General features: G+C 35.9%; 1 protein-coding gene across 3 annotated transcripts in view; it reads left to right on the top strand.

Annotated features, from left to right (window-relative positions):
• Positions 1–17,761, top strand: part of LOC123536147 (5'-3' exoribonuclease 2-like) — a 114,904-nt gene that overhangs the window by 42,310 nt on the left and 54,833 nt on the right. For all 3 annotated transcript variants that reach the window (XM_045319001.2, XM_045319012.2, XM_053549170.1), the window contains 3 exons: positions 50–208; positions 3,643–3,805; positions 4,956–5,039. In XM_045319001.2, the coding sequence (XP_045174936.2) occupies positions 50–208; positions 3,643–3,805; positions 4,956–5,039 (406 nt within the window). The remainder of the gene's footprint in view (positions 1–49; positions 209–3,642; positions 3,806–4,955; positions 5,040–17,761) is intronic.

Below are 17,761 nucleotides of genomic sequence, written 5' to 3'. Positions count from 1 at the left end.
GTTACATACAGTATAATATGGTTAAATCACTGGAGCTCTATAATTACAGGCAAACCACTATGTACGTGGGTTATGTTGGGTGTTGCGGTACTATTACCAAGGCTGTGCCTCCTGGAAATGGTACTTCCCCTATCATTACGCACCATTTGCATCAGATTTTGTCAACGTTGCTGCACTGTCAAATGATTTTGAGAAAGATACAGAACCTGTAAGTATAGAAAATTGTGTTTTATCATACATGTTCTCATGTTTGAGGGTGAGATTCTGATTGTTCAATAAGATATGATATTGGTACAGTGTTCACTTGGTCACAACATATGTAATACTTGCCTAAAAGGATGGAACTTATTACAGTTATTAATGTGTTGATAATGCACTCTGTGAAATATGTACATGATGTTAACATTTGTACAATAATAAGTATTTTCAAATGACTAAAAGAACAGGTTCAGCCTTCTGGAACAGCTGAGTAGCATGTTCCTAGCAGGTAGCCATGCCATTCTGCCAGACCAACTTTAATATATTATTGTTGATTTTCAATTCAAACCTTTGAAACAGTTGATGGGCATGTTCCCCACAGGTAGCCATGCCATTCTGCCAGACCAACTTGAATATATTATTATTGATTTTTAGCTCGACTATTCGAAGAATAGTCTAGCTATTCTACTCACCCTGGCGTCGGCGTCGGCGTCGGCGTCACACCTTGGTTAAGTTTTTGCATGCAAGTACATACAGCTATCATTTAAAGGCATATAGCTTTGAAACTTATTTATTCTTTTTCTAGGTCAATTACCTACCTCTCTGGGTCAAGTCCCATAACTCTGACATGTATTTTGAGCAAATTATGCCCCCTTTTGGACTTAGAAAATTTTGGTTAAAGTTTTACATGCAAGTTACTATCTCCAAAACTAATGCAGATATTGAATTGAAACTTCACATGTGTCTTCGGGGTTATAAAACTAGTTGATAGCACCAAGTCCCATAACTCTGACCTTCATTTTGGCCAAATTATGCCCCCTTTTGGACTTAGAAAATTCTGGTTAAAGTTTTGCGTGCAAGTACATACAGCTATTACTAAAAGGCATATAGATTTGAAACTTATTTTTTCTTTTTCTAGATCAATTACCTACCTCACTGGGTCAAGTCCCATAACTCTGACATGTATTTTGAGCAAATTATGCCCCCTTTTGGACTTAGAAAATTCTGGTTAAAGTTTTACATGCAAGTTACTATCTCCAAAACTAATGCAGATATTGAATTGAAACTTCACATGTGTCTTTGGGGTTATAAAACTAGTTGATAGCACCAAGTCCCATAACTCTGACCTTCATTTTGGCCAAATTATGCCCCCTTTTGGACTTAGAAAATTCTGGTTAAAGTTTTGCGTGGAAGTACATACAGCTATTACTAAAAGGCATATAGATTTGAAACTTATTTTTTCTTTTTCTAGATCAATTACCTTCCTCACTGGGTCAAGCCCCATAACTCTGACATGTATTTTGGCCAAATTATGCCCCCTTTTGGACTTAGAAAATTCTGGTTAAAGTTTTGCGTGCAAGTACATACAGCTATTACTAAAAGGCATATAGATTTGAAACTTATTTTTTCTTTTTCTAGGTCAATTACCTACCTCACTGGGTCAAGTCCCATAACTCTGACACGTATTTTGGGCAAATTATACCCCCTTTTGGACTTAGAAAATTCTGGTTAAAGTTTTACATGCAAGTAACTATCTCCAAAACTACTACAGATATTAAATTGAAACTTCACATATGTCTTCGGGGTTATAAAACTAGTTGATAGCACCAAGTCCCATAACTCTGACATGTATTTTGGGCAAATTATGCCCCCTTTTGGACTTAGAAAATCCTGGTTAAAGTTTTGCGTGCAAGTACATACAGCTATTACCAAAAGGCATATAGCTTTGAAACTTATTTATTCTTTTTCAAGGTCAATTACCAACCTCACTGGGTCAAGTTCCATAACTCTTAACATGTATTTTGAGCAAATTATGCCCCCTTTTGGACTTAGAAAATTCTGGTTAAAGTTTAACATGCAAGTTACTATCCCCAAAACTAATGCAGATATTGAATTGAAACTTAACATGTTTCTTCTGGTTATAAAACTAGTTGATAACATCAAGTCCCATAACTCTGATATGTATTTTAGTCAAATTATGTCCCCTTTCGAACTTAAAACTCTTTTGATATTTAACATTTTGGGTAATAATTTCCTGCTTCTGTGACAATATTTCGAATAGTCGAGCTTGGCTGTCTTACGGACAGCTCTTGTTAGTTCAAATCTTTGAAACAGTTGATGAGCGTGTTCCCCACAGGTAGCCATGCCATTCTGCCAGACCAGCTTGAATATATAATTGTTGATTTTCAGTTCAAACCTTTGAAACAGTTGATGGGCGTGTTCCCCACAGTTAGCCATCCCATTCTGCCAGGCAAGCTTGAATATATTATTGTTGATTTTCAGTTCAAACCTTTGGAACAGTTGATGGGCATATTCCCCGCAGGTAGCCATGCCATTCTGCCAGGCAAGCTTGAATATATTATTGTTGATTTTCAGTTCAAACCTTTGGAACAGTTGATGGGCGTGTTCCCCACAGGAAGCCGTGCCATTCTACCAGACCAACTTCAATATATTATTGTTGATTTTCAGTTCAAACCTTTGAAACAGTTGATGGGCGTGTTCCCCACAGGTAGCCATGCCATTCTGCCAGACCAACTTGAATATATTATTATTGATTTTCAGTTCAAACCTTTGGAACAGTTGATGGGTGTGTTCCCCACAGGTAGCCGTGCCATTCTGCCAGACCAGCTTGAATATATTATTGTTGATTTTCAGTTCAAACCTTTGGAACACTTGATGGGCATGTTCCCCACAGGTAGCCGTGCCATTCTACCAGACCAACTTGAATATATTGTTGTTGATTTTCAGTTCAAACCTTTGAAACAGTTGATAGGCATGTTCCCCACAGGTAGCCATGCCATTCTGCCAGACCAACTTGAATTATGTCTCCCACCACACAGTGGTGTGGGAGACATATTGATTTACTCCTGTCTGTCTGTCTGTGTGTGTGTCTGTCACAAAGCTTGTCTGCACTCTTAAGTCGAACATTTCTCATCTGATCTTCACCAAACTTCAACAAAATGTGTCTGCCAATAAGTGCTCGGCCAAGTTCGATAACTAGCCAAATCAGCCTAGGCACTTTGGAATTATGGCCCTTGAATTACCAAAAACACTCAGATTTCTTGCGCAGTTTTGCCCCCAAACCGGCGCCTATACTACAAGTAGTATAGGCGTCCTTTTGGTGTCAAGAAAGCGCATGCTTATGTGGATTAAGTAAACAGTATATAAAGACTGACTTACTATTTAGATGATTAGGCAGTTGTGGGAGACATGCGCTTTTCTCAAAAGCATCTCTAGTATATTATTATTGATTTTCAGTTCAAACCTTTGAAATAGTTGATGGGGGTGTTCCCCACAGGTAGCCATGCCATTCTGCCAGACCAACTTGAATATATTATTGTTGATTTTCAGTTCAAACCTTTGAAACAGTTGATGGGTGTGTTCCCCGCAGGTAGCCATGTCATTCTGCCAAACCAACTTGAATATATTATTATTGATTTTCAGTTCAAACCTTTGGAACAGTTGATGGGCGTGTTCCCAGCAGGTAGCAAGCAGCATGTACCGCCTACATGGCAAGAGCTGATGACAAATCCAGAATCTCCCATCATTGATTTCTATCCAATCAATTTTAAAATTGATCTCAATGGCAAAAAATATGCCTGGCAAGGTAATGCTTTTATAAATTGCTTTGTAATGCCAAGCAGAAATGTTAGAGACAGCTAACCTCTTGACACCAGACTAGTTTTACGGATGATCTTTTCCATATCAGCGAAACCCATCTGGCATCCTCTATGCCAGTTACCATAGTTCCCATGCTGTTAACAACAAAAACAATTTGTGCATTGATTATATACATTGTGTACGTAAAATTCAATGAAAAGCAAGTACCTTGAGAGTTGCTCTTTGTTAGTTGTATTTCTTGATTCAAGAAAAGGATTTTTATGTCCCCAGCATCTACTGATGTGGGAGGCATATAGTGATTGTCCTGTCCGTTCGTCAGTTCGTCCGTCCGTCCGTACGAGGTTAAACAAATGGGACCGTTTCGTCTAGCATCAATACCCCTTACTAGAATGACTTGATACTAATGCAGCTGTAACCTGTGACGATTCCTCATCTTCAGACATCACCTGACCTCAGTTTGACCTTCACCATGACCTCATTTTGGACTTAGGTTGCTTTATATGGGCCATCTCTTGGTTAACTAAATGGGACCGTTTCGTCTAGCATCATTACCCCTTACAAGAATGAATTGATACTAATACAGATGTAAACTGTGACCATTCCTCATCTTCAAACATCACCTGACCTCAGTTTGACCTTGACCTTGACCTCGTTTTGGACTCAGGTGCAAAATCAATCGACAAGGATGCCACCGGGGGCATCAAGCGTTTATTGAACGCAGCTTCTTGTTTGTCTCTTCATGCAAAAATTAATGACAGAAGATGACAGGTAGATTCTATAAATATAGCATGATACTGACCACTGAGTTTTTCTGAAACAGGTGAAGGTTTACTGTTTATTATGCTGTCAGAAAGATATTATTTAATGGGAAGGTTGGAGAGCTGTTTATAAAGGCATCCAGCCTCCTCCATCCCCTACCCACCCCCATTTACCCCATTATAAAACCTGATATAATGATAGTCGTTAAGATATATTGAAAACAATGACAATAACCATAAATTAGTATTAGTTGCCAAATTCCATCCCCTTTCATTGTTTTTCGGTTGTTCATTCATGTCCTTTATGAATATATTGGCATATAATCCTGTATCTAGGAGTGTTAATCAGATTACTTATAGATACTGTTTTGCTTATAGGTGTGGCATTGTTACCATTTGTTGATGAGAAGAGGTTATGGAAAGCCTTAGATACAGTATATCCCGATCTCACAGATGCTGAAAGTAAGTCAGTGTTAGTTATATCTCAATTAGAAGAAATAAATGAAAGTCTTAGATGCGGTATATCTTAATCTCACAGGTACTGAAACTAAGTCAATATTAGTTAATCTCAATTAGAGGAGATAATGAAAAGCCTTAGATACCGTATATTCTGATCTCACAGATACTTAAAGTAAGTCAGTGTTAGTTATAATATATCTCAATTAGAGGAGATAATGGAAATTCTTAGATACAGTATATTCTGATCTCACAGATACTGAGAGTGCGGGAGGTCGTGGGTTCGATCCCCGGCCGCGTCATACCAAAGACGTAAAAAAATGGTACTAGCAGCTTCCTCGCTTGGCGCTCAGCATTAAGGGGATAGTGCTAGGACTGGTCAGCCCGGTGTCAGTATAATGTGACTGGGTGGGGTATCATGCCACGTGTCTACGGCGTGATATTTCAGTGAGGCAGCACTATAAAGTTGGGCATTGTGCTCACTGCTACAAGTAGACACCGTCGTTTATATGACTGAAAAAGTGTTGAAAAAGACGTTAAACCCGAACACACACACACAGATACTGAAAGTAAGTCAGTGTTAGTTATAATATATCTAAATTAGGGGAGATAATGGAAATTCTTAGATACAGTATATTCTGATCTCACAAATACTGAAAGTAAGTCAATATTAGTTATACTGTAAAATCTGGTAAATAAGTGTATACGCTTATAATAATTTTGGTGACACTTTTATCTGCCTATTTTTGATATGCGCTTATACTTAAGCCAAAACTATGCACTTATATTTGATATGTGCTTATAGACAAGCCGTGTGCGCCTATTTTTGATATAATAGGAAAATTGACAGTGCTTACCTTGGTTGAGAAAACGAAAGTAAAACATGGTCATGGACGTGCGCAGTGAACTACTTCCTTTTATTATCCCCCAACAAAAGTAGGAGGGATATATAGTTCTGGCGTTGTCCATCTGTCCGTCTTTCCATCCGTCCTTCCGTCTTTCCGTCCGTCCGGAGCCATATCTAGGAAGTGGTAGGGAATATTTATTTAAAACTTCATATACATGTTCACCACTATGAGTTCTTGCGGCCCGTCAAGTTTCAGTCAGATTGCCCAAGTAACACCAGAGTTATGGCCCTTAGAAGTTTCTAGTGTTAACTATATAGGGTACTATAAATATGGCAATTTCTGCATCATAACTTTTGATATATTTGACCTAGAACTATGAAACTTCAACAGAATTTAGAGCACTATAATGTGGTTGTGCACAGACAATTTTGTATGGATTTCTTTTGTAACTTCAGAGTTATTGCCCTTTAATTGTCTAAAAATCCACATATTTGTACATAACAAACTTACCATTTGGCACAATTTCTAGAGGTGCGCGGTATTACAGGTATACCGGTAACTGTGGTACCATCTTCCCGTGGTACGATACCGCGGTACCATCGGGGAATACCGGTATTTTATCAACATTATCCCTACTTTTGTTTATTTTTAATTTACATTGTCTATGTAGCGTTCCGTAACAGCAATTGACACCATGCATGATTTTCCGATTTATATCTCTGGAATTCCCATGCTACTATTATTAGTTTCCAAAAATAACCACCCAATGGTGCAATTGACCATGTATGATCAACGGCGTGAGACCCAATCAAAACCTTCGAAAACCTCCAGATTATTCCGTATAGATGAATGACGTCACAAGCGCACTTGTTTTTACTTTCAGTCTGGTAAAATCGGCGAGTCCCGACTTCTTGTTTAAATGATGATAGTTTAAACTATCCCAGTATGTATTTGCACGTATTAAAAAAGAAATAAATAGTATGGAAAATGTTGAGTCTAAATTTATTATTTTTTGTTTGAAAACGATCTGATCATAAACGTTACTGGTTTATCAAACGGGTGCACGAATCGAACTTCAAACAAGCGCGACCTATATTCATGTGACCCAGTGCTTCCCTAGAGACAATATGGCGTCTTCCGACAAATACACGCTAGTAAAAAATACTAAGGGTCATTAATCTAACTAGTTATTAGTCAAGTTAATATTTCAGTGTATTTTTTTCTTTAATTCTAGTCAAGTAACTAGTCTTCGTTGTTGCTCATAATAAATAAAGTATTTCTGTGAGTTTTTCAATATTTTTATGACCACTACCATAGCTGTAAGTCTTACGATAAATATGGTGGTATACCGTGGTATATACCGCGGTAATTAGGAAAAAACCGTGGTATACCGTGGTATTTTTTTCAAGGCGGTACCCAGCCCTAACAATTTCATTAAATTTCTTTCATTCTTTTCTATGAACATTTATTATAAACATGTGAAGTTGCGCACCCACACCTGGTCACCCACTTACCTTGGTCACACCCCCTCACAATTACCGTTTTATCAGACAATAGACATTAAAATCTTTTAACACCCATCGGCTATTCAACAGGTAAGAACACTTGTCACATGTATTTATGATAAACAATTATTATTATTATTATATTATTATTTACCAGATTTTATAGCGCTCTTTTCATCTATAAAATGAATGTTCAAAAGCGCTGTACAAACTACATATCACAGAATGATATAGACACACAATACAACACAAAAAATGTATCAATAATAAAAGGTATTTAGCCTAAATCAGGTTTTACTTCACATTTTGATTGTACTAGATATTTTAAAGAACAATTAACAGCAGTAAATAGTTTCCATTGCAAACCATATAACAGTGCAAAGTTAGTTTCAATAGACCTTGAAGAAAAAGTATGTTTTCAATGACCTTTTGAAAGCATCCAAGCTTTTAGCGTCTCTAATGGTAGCTGGAAGAGCATTCCATAACTTTGGTGCAGCTGATGAAAAACTACGATCACCGTACCTCACAGTTTTGCTTTTTGGAACAACCAGTTTTTTGAGTTGTTCTTGGATCTTAAATTTCTTGCTGGCTGATAGAGTTCTAGCAAGTCTTTAACGTAGATTGGTGATTGGTCATGCAATGCTTTGAATGTGTGAACTAGAATCTTAAAGTCCACTCTGTGTGTAACTGGTATCCAATGCAGTTCTTTTAATACTGGTGTAATGTGATCACTACGTCTTTTTTCTACATCTGTTATTTGTTTACCAGCAATCGGATATGCGCCTACTTCCGAGACAAAATTATGATAAGGGCATAATATGCGCTTATTATCCCATACAGAATAACGGTAAGGCCGTATGTACTAACTTTTGAGTAAGTCAGTGTTAGTTATAATGTATCTCAATTAGAGGAGATAATGGAAATTCTTAGATACAGTATATTCTGATCTCACAGATACTGAAAGTAAGTCAGTGTTAGTTATATCTCAATTAGAAGAGATAATGGAAAGTCATAGATACAGTATATTCTGATCTCACAGATACTGAAAGTAAGTCAGTATTAGTTTTATCTCAATTAGAAGAGATAATGGAAAGTCTTAGGTAATGTGTATTCTGATCTCACAGATACTAGAAGTAAGTCAGTGTTAGTTATATCTCAATTAGAAGAGATAATGAAAAGTCTCAAATACAGTATATTCTGATCTCACATATACTGAAAGTAAGTCAATGTTAGTTATATCTCAATTAGAAGAGATAATGAAAAGCCTTAGATACAGTATATTCTGATCTCACAGATACTGAAAGTAAGTCAGTATTAGTTTTATCTCAATTAGAAGAGATAATGGAAAGTCTTAGATACCATATATTTTGGTCCTTAGATACTGAAAGTAAGTCAATATTAGTTATACCCCCACCAAACATGTTTGAGGGGGGTATATAGGAGTCAGTTTTGTCGCGTCCCGTCCCGTCCCGTCGCGTCCCGAAATCTATTATCTCAGTTATTACCAAATGGATTTGATTCAAACTTAAAATACATGTTCCACCTTATTACCCACATCATGTGACACAAGGTGCATAACTCTTGACACCAAGTTTTCATGAATTATGTCCCCTTTTACTTAGAATTTAGGGTTAATTTTGTTGTATTTTCACTATATCTCAGTTATTACTAAATGGATTTGATTCAAACTTAAAATAGATGTTCCACCTCATCACCCACATCATGTTACATAAGGTGCATAACTCTGACACCTTTTTTTATGAATTATGCCCCTTTTTACTTAGAATTTAAGGTTGATTTTGATGTATTTTCACTTTATCTCAGTTACTACTGAATGGATTTGATTCAAACTTAAAATAGATGTTCCACCTCATCACCCACATCATGTGCCCACATCATGTGACACAAGGTGCATAACTCTGACACCAAGTTTTCATGAATTATGTCCCCTTTTACTTAGAATTTAAGGTTAATTTTGTTGTATTTTCACTATATCTCAGTTATTACTAAATGGATTTGATTCAAACTTAAAATAGTTGTTCCACCTAATGACCCAGATGATGTGACATAAGGTGCTTAACTCTGACATAAATTTTTTATGAATTATGTCCCCTTTTACTTTAAATTTAAGGTTGATTTTGATGTATTTTCACTATATCTCAATTATTACAAAATGGATTTGATTCAAACTTAAAATAGATGTTCCACCTCATCACCCACATCATGTGACACAAGGTGCATAACTCTGACACCAATTTTTCATGAATTATGCCCCTTTTTACTTAGAATTTAAGGTTATTTTTTATGTATTTTCACTATATCTCAATTACTACTGAATGGATTTGATTCAGACTTAAAATAGATGTTCCACCTCATCACCCACATCATGTGACACAAGGTGCATAACTCTGGCACTATTTTTCTTGAATTGTGTCCCCTTTTACCTAGAATTTAAGGTTAATTTTGATGTATTTTCACTATATCTCATTCTGATTGGCTTAGAGCCAAAGAGAAGTAACCTTTTTTTAACCTTTGTACTGAGTTTCTTCCCCTTAAATTCCAGGAATTAGTCTATTTTTAGAAATCCTATATTTAGATTTTCAATATTTTAGGTATTTTTCTAACTTTTTTATTATAAGTCCTATGTAAAAAGTAAAAAAAATTTTCCGTGGTAACATGGGTCGGTAAGACACTTTTTTGTATTCACTTTTAGTGTATCTCTAATATTAGAGATTTAATATATTTACTAGTATTACTATACTAGTATTATACTAGTATTACTTATATGTGGAAGCCCAGGATGAAGTACTCCAAAGTATTTTTAAGATTCCTTATGGTTGCCATTCTTCTGTGACAAGACCATATGGTGGGGGTATGAGTCACTCCTGTGACAGTTCTAGTTTTATCTCAATTAGAAGAGATAGTGGAAAGTCTTAGATACAGTATATTCTGAACTCACAGGTGCTGAAAGCAAGTCAATGTTAGCTAATCTTAATTAAAGGAGATAATGGAATTCTTAGATGCAGTATATTCTGATCTCACAGATACTGAAAGTAAGTCAATATTAGTTATACCTCAGTTAGAAGAGAAAATAAAAAGCCTTAGGTACAGTATATTCTGATCTCACAGATACTTAAAGTAAGTCAATATTAGTTTTATCTCAATTAGTAAAGATAATGGAAAGTCTTAGATACCATATATTCTGATCTCAGAGATACTGAATGTAAGTCAGGTTAGTTGTATCTCAGTTAGAAGAGATAATGGAAAGTCTTAGATACAGTATATTCTGATCTCACAGATACTAGAAGTAAGTCAATGTTAGCTAATCTCAATTAGAAGAGATAATGGAAATTCTTAGATGCAGTATATTCTGATCTCACAGATACTGAAAGTTAGTCAGTGTTAGTTATTATTAACCAGGTTTTCAAAGAAAACCTGAGTTATTAGATTTGGGTAGATGTCGGTCGGGTGGGTGGGCGGCGGTGGCGGCGGCGGCGTCAAACTGGTGTTTCCGGTCAATAACTTTTGTTTCGGTAAAGAAATTTGAATAAAACTTGGTATGTATGTAGCTTATATCAAGACAAAGGCTGGGATTGATTTTGGGGTTTCTGGGGTCAAGGTCAAGGTCACTGTTACTTAAAATAGAAAAAGGGTTTCCGGTCAATAACTTTTGTTTCGGTAAAGATATTTGAATAAAACTTGGTATGTATGTAGCTTACATCAAGACAAAGGCTGGGATTGATTTTGGGGTTTCTGGGGTCAAGGTCAAGGTCACTGTTACTTAAAATAGAAAAAGGGTTTCCGGTCAGTAACTTTTGTTTCGGTAAAGATATTTGAATAAAACTTGGTATGTATGTAGCTTATATCAAGACAAAGGCTGGGATTGATTTTGGAGTTTCTGGGGTCAAGGTCAAGGTCACTGTTACTTAAAATAGAAAAAGGGTTTCCGGTCAATAACTTTTGTTTCGGTAAAGATATTTGAATAAAACTTGGTATTTATGTAGCTTATATCAAGACAAAGGCTGGGATTGATTTTGGGGTTTCTGGGGTCAAGGTCAAGGTCACTGTTACTTAAAATATAAAAAGGGTTTCCGGTCAATAACTTAACTTAGGAATGAGCTATCATGATGAAACTTGGTATATAGAAAACTTATATAAAGTTGTAGCTTGGGATTGATTTCGGGGTTTCTGGGATCAAGGTCAAGGTCATTGTTACTAAAAATAGGGTTAGGGTTAGGGTTACCATATCTTCTACATGCATCGAGGGATTTTGATGAAAGTTGGCACAATTGTTCACCATCATGAGACGGAGTGTCATGCGCAAGAACCAGGTCCCTAGGTCTAAGGTCAAGGTCACACTTAGAGGTCAAAGGATACAAGAATGAAAACTTTGTCCGGAGCATATCTTCTTCATGCATAGAGGGATTTTGATGTAACTTGGCACAATTATACACCATCATGAGACGAAATGTCTTGCGCAGTTCCCTTCTTTAGAATTACTTCCCTTTGTTGTTACTATAAATAGCTTATATTGTAACTTTTTCATTACTAGGCATAGGGAAAAATCGAGACCACTGTTCTGTAGTAGAACATGCATGTTACATCCAATTTTGAGGTGTATTTTGACCAATCTCTACCTGGTAAGGATTTTTGTGTGGACTTACAATTTTTTTTTTTTGTATTTTTTTTTTTTTTTTTTTTTTTTTTTTTAAATTTTTTTTTTAAGATTAACTTCCCTTAGTTGTTACTATAAATAACTTAAATTGTAACTTTTTAATAATTGACCGTAGGGAAAAACCAAGACCACTTTTCTGTGGTACAACATGGATGTTACTTTCCAATTTTAGGTGTATTTTAAGATATCTCTACCTGGTAAGGAGTTTTTTTTGTGGACTTATAAAAAAACAAAAGACTTACAATGATTACTAAACAACCACAAAATTAAAATTCCATTTGCAAATACAGCTGCTAGAGTAAAGAAATTTGCAGTGACGGGCGTATATTGTGACATTCTGGCACTCTTGTTCCCTGTTAGCTTTCCATTCCTTCTTTTTACAGTAGCCATATAGAAAAACTGTTCATGAAAATTAATAAAATTTAGCAGTAAACTACCTCACCACTGACTTATTCTTTCTTCCACATCTTTAAAACCCCTGATGTGGACCACAACTAAACGGTTCTTCAAAGCTTTCCCCAAAATTAATACTTTCAGACACTAACTTGCCAGGAACTTTAGCCTTCAATTATAATATACCCGATGGGGGGATTGGCCATGTCTAACATGGCTCTTGTCTTAATTAGAAGAGGTAATGGAAAGCATTAGATGCAGTATATCTTAATCTCACAGATACTGAAAGTAAGTCAATGTTAGTTTTATCTCAATTAGAGGAGATAATGGAAAGCCTTAGATACAGTAAATTCTGATCTCACAGATACTGAAAGTTAGTCAGTGTTAGTTATATCTCAATTAGAGGAGATAATGAAAAGTCTTAGATAAAAGTATATTCTGATCTCACAGATACTGAAAGTAAGTCGGTGTTAGATATATCTCAATTAGAAGAGATAATGGAAAGCCTGAAATGCAGTATATTCAGATCTCACAGATACTGAAAGTAAGTCAATATTAGTTTTATCTCAATTACAAGAGATAATGGAAAGTCTTAGATGCAGTATACCTTGATCTCAGAGATACTGAAAGTAAGTCAATGTTAGTTATATCTCAGTTAGAAGAGATAATGGAAGCCTTAGATGCAGTATATCTTGATCTCACAGATGCTGAAAGTAAGTCAATATTAGTTTTATCTCAATTAGAAGAGGTAATGGAAAGTCTTAGATACAGTTTATTCTGATCTCACAGATACTGAAAGTAAGTCAATGTTAGTTGTATCTCAATTAGAAGAGATAATGGAAAGCCTTAGATGCAGTATATCTCAATCTCACAGGTACTGAAAGTAAGCCAATATTAGTTATATCTCAATAAAAAGAGATAATGGAAAGTCTTAGATGCAGTATATCTTGATCTCACAGATGCTGAAAGTAAGTCAATATTAGTTTTAACTCAATTAGAAGAGGTAATTGAAAGTCTTAGATACAGTATATTCTGATCTCACAGATACTGAAAGTAAGTCAATGTTAGTTTTAACTCAATGAGAAGAGGTAATGGAAAGTCTTAGATACAGTATATTCTGATCTCACAGATACTGAAAGTAAGTCAATGTTAGTTATATCTCATTTTGAAGAGGTTATGGAAAGTCTTAGATACAGTATATCTTCACCTCACAGATATTGAAAGTAAGTCAATGTTATATCTCTTTTAGAAGAGGTTATGGAAAGTCTTAGATACAGTATACCTTGATCTCAGAGATACTGAAAGTAAGTCAATGTTAGTTATATCTCAATTAGAAGAGATAATGGAAGCCTTAGATGCAGTATATCTTGATCTCACAGATGCTGAAAGTAAGTCAATATTAGTTTTATCTCAATTAGAAGAGGTAATGGAAAGTCTTAGATACAGTTTATTCTGATCTCACAGATACTGAAAGTAAGTCAATGTTAGTTGTATCTCAATTAGAAGAGATAATGGAAAGCCTTAGATGCAGTATATCTCAATCTCACAGGTACTGAAAGTAAGCCAATATTAGTTATATCTCAATAAAAAGAGATAATGGAAAGTCTTAGATGCAGTATATCTTGATCTCACAGATGCTGAAAGTAAGTCAATATTAGTTTTAACTCAATTAGAAGAGGTAATGGAAAGTCTTAGATACAGTATATTCTGATCTCACAGATACTGAAAGTAAGTCAATGTTAGTTTTAACTCAATTAGAAGAGGTAATGGAAAGTCTTAGATACAGTATATTCTGATCTCACAGATACTGAAAGTAAGTCAATGTTAGTTATATCTCATTTTGAAGAGGTTATGGAAAGTCTTAGATACAGTATATCTTCACCTCACAGATATTGAAAGTAAGTCAATGTTATATCTCTTTTAGAAGAGGTTATGGAAAGTCTTAGATACAGTATACCTTGATCTCAGAGATACTGAAAGTAAGTCAATGTTAGTTATATCTCAATTAGAAGAGATAATGGAAGCCTTAGATGCAGTATATCTTGATCTCACAGATGCTGAAAGTAAGTCAATATTAGTTTTATCTCAATTAGAAGAGGTAATGGAAAGTCTTAGATACAGTTTATTCTGATCTCACAGATACTGAAAGTAAGTCAATGTTAGTTGTATCTCAATTAGAAGAGATAATGGAAAGCCTTAGATGCAGTATATCTCAATCTCACAGGTACTGAAAGTAAGCCAATATTAGTTATATCTCAATAAAAAGAGATAATGGAAAGTCTTAGATGCAGTATATCTTGATCTCACAGATGCTGAAAGTAAGTCAATATTAGTTTTAACTCAATTAGAAGAGGTAATGGAAAGTCTTAGATACAGTATATTCTGATCTCACAGATACTGAAAGTAAGTCAATGTTAGTTTTAACTCAATTAGAAGAGGTAATGGAAAGTCTTAGATACAGTATATTCTGATCTCACAGATACTGAAAGTAAGTCAATGTTAGTTATATCTCATTTTGAAGAGGTTATGGAAAGTCTTAGATACAGTATATCTTCACCTCACAGATATTGAAAGTAAGTCAATGTTATATCTCTTTTAGAAGAGGTTATGGAAAGTCTTAGATACAGTATACCTTGATCTCAGAGATACTGAAAGTAAGTCAATGTTAGTTATATCTCAATTAGAAGAGATAATGGAAGCCTTAGATGCAGTATATCTTGATCTCACAGATGCTGAAAGTAAGTCAATATTAGTTTTATCTCAATTAGAAGAGGTAATGGAAAGTCTTAGATACAGTTTATTCTGATCTCACAGATACTGAAAGTAAGTCAATGTTAGTTGTATCTCAATTAGAAGAGATAATGGAAAGCCTTAGATGCAGTATATCTCAATCTCACAGGTACTGAAAGTAAGCCAATATTAGTTATATCTCAATAAAAAGAGATAATGGAAAGTCTTAGATGCAGTATATCTTGATCTCACAGATGCTGAAAGTAAGTCAATATTAGTTTTAACTCAATTAGAAGAGGTAATGGAAAGTCTTAGATACAGTATATTCTGATCTCACAGATACTGAAAGTAAGTCAATGTTAGTTTTAACTCAATTAGAAGAGGTAATGGAAAGTCTTAGATACAGTATATTCTGATCTCACAGATACTGAAAGTAAGTCAATGTTAGTTATATCTCATTTTGAAGAGGTTATGGAAAGTCTTAGATACAGTATATCTTCACCTCACAGATATTGAAAGTAAGTCAATGTTATATCTCTTTTAGAAGAGGTTATGGAAAGTCTTAGATACAGTATATCCTCACAGATACTGAAAGTAAGTCAATATTAGTTTTTAGCTCAGGGTGAGCTTTTGTGATCACATTTTGTCCGTCGTCCATCCATCTGTCGTCCGTCCATTCACAGCTTCTTGTGAACACGATTGAGACCACATTTTGTAATCAACTTAATCAAACTTGCACACAGTTTGTATTGGTATAATATCTCGGTTCCTTTCGAAAACTGGCCAGATCCCATCATGAGTCCAGAGTTATGGTCCCTTAAAGGGCCAAAATTTGCTACTTTTGGCTTGTGAACACGATAGAGACCACATTTTGCAATCAACTTTAATCAAACTTGCACACGACTTGTATTGGCATATTATCTCGGTTCCTTTCGAAAACTGGCCAGATCCCATCATGAGTTCCAGAGTTATGGCCCCTTAAAGGTCCAAATTTGCTATTTTTGGCTTGTGAACACGATAGAGACCACATTTTGCAATCAACTTTAATCAAACTTGCACACAACTTGTATTGGCATAATATCTCGGTTCCTTTCCAAAACTGGCCAGATCCCCTCATGGGTTCCAGAGGTATGGCCCCTTAAAGGGCCAAAATTTGCTATTTTGGCTTTTGCAGCCATATATAGACTTCTTTTGTGGTTTGATTTGATACAAACTTGCAAAATATCTTTAACAACAATAACTCTTGGATGCCATGATGAATCTTTCAGATCCATTCATAGGTTCCGGAGTTACTGCCTGATTGACCCCCATAAAATGGGGGAGACATATTGTTTTTGCCTTCGCCGTCCGTCTGTCTGTCCGCATGTCCAGCTTTCACAGGTCAAACTGCTGGCCGGATTTTGACGAAACTTCACAGGAGTGATCAGTACCAAGACTAGTTATGCATGTTGCCGGCACGTTTCGATTCGATGCACAAAATGGCTGCCAGAGCTAAAAATAGAAAAATATTTTCTGGCTTTCACAGGTCAAACTGCTGGCTGGATTTCAACAAAACTTCACAAGAGTGATCAGTACCAACCCTAGTTGTGCATATCGCTGGCACGTTCTGCTTCGCTGCACAAAATGGAAACCAGTGCTAAAAATAGAAAAATCTTGTCCAGCTTTCACAGGTCAAACTGTTGGCTGGATTTTAATGAAACTTCTCTGGAGTGATCAGTACCAGCCCTAGTTGTGCATGTCGCTGGCACATTCTGCTTCGCTGCACAAAATGACCACCAGAGCTAAACATAGAAAAATTTTGTCTGGCTTTCACAGGTCAAACTGCTGGACAGATTTCAACGAAACTTCACCTGAATGATCAGTACCAAGCCTAGTGGTGCATATTGCTGACACATTCTGCTCTGCTGCACAAAATGGCCGCCAGAGCTAAAGGTATACATAGGGGTGAGACATATGTTTTTGTGACAAAAACACCTTCTTGTTCAGGTTAAGGAGAAAGCCTAAGATACAGAATTGTTGTTGAAAGTAGGTTTTGGCTTTATTTCAATAAAAAGATGTGGCAAAAGGCCTTAGATACGGTATGGTTGATGAAATTAAGTGTTAAAGCTTTTCTGCTCCGTAAGGAGAGGTTAAGAAAGCCTTAGATACAGTATAGTTGATAAAAGTAGGTCAATATTAGTTGAAGCACAACAAGGAGAGGCTTAAGAAAGCCTTAGGTACAGTAAAGTTGATGAAAGTAGGTCAATATTAGTTTTAGCACAACGAGGAGAGGCTCAAGAAGGCCGTAGGTACAGTATAGTTGATGAAAGCAGGTCAATATTAGTTTTAGCACAACGAGGAGAGGCTCAAGAAGGCCGTAGGTACAGTATAGTTGATGAAAGCAGGTCAATATTGGTTTTAGCACAACGAGGAGAGGCTCAAGAAGGCCGTAGGTACAGTATTGTTGATGAAAGCAGGTCAATATTAGTTTTAGCACAACGAGGAGAGGCTCAAGAAAGCCGTAGGTACAGTATTGTTGATGAAAGCAGGTCACTATTAGTTTTAGCACAGTGAGGAGAGGCTCAAGAAAGCCGTAGG

This window comes from Mercenaria mercenaria, chromosome 1 (genome assembly GCF_021730395.1).
Source record: "Mercenaria mercenaria strain notata chromosome 1, MADL_Memer_1, whole genome shotgun sequence".
In the NCBI taxonomy this organism is placed as follows: domain Eukaryota; kingdom Metazoa; phylum Mollusca; class Bivalvia; order Venerida; family Veneridae; genus Mercenaria; species Mercenaria mercenaria.
The sequence above is the reverse complement of the archived record's forward strand: the minus strand, read 5'-3'. Positions and strand labels throughout refer to the sequence as shown.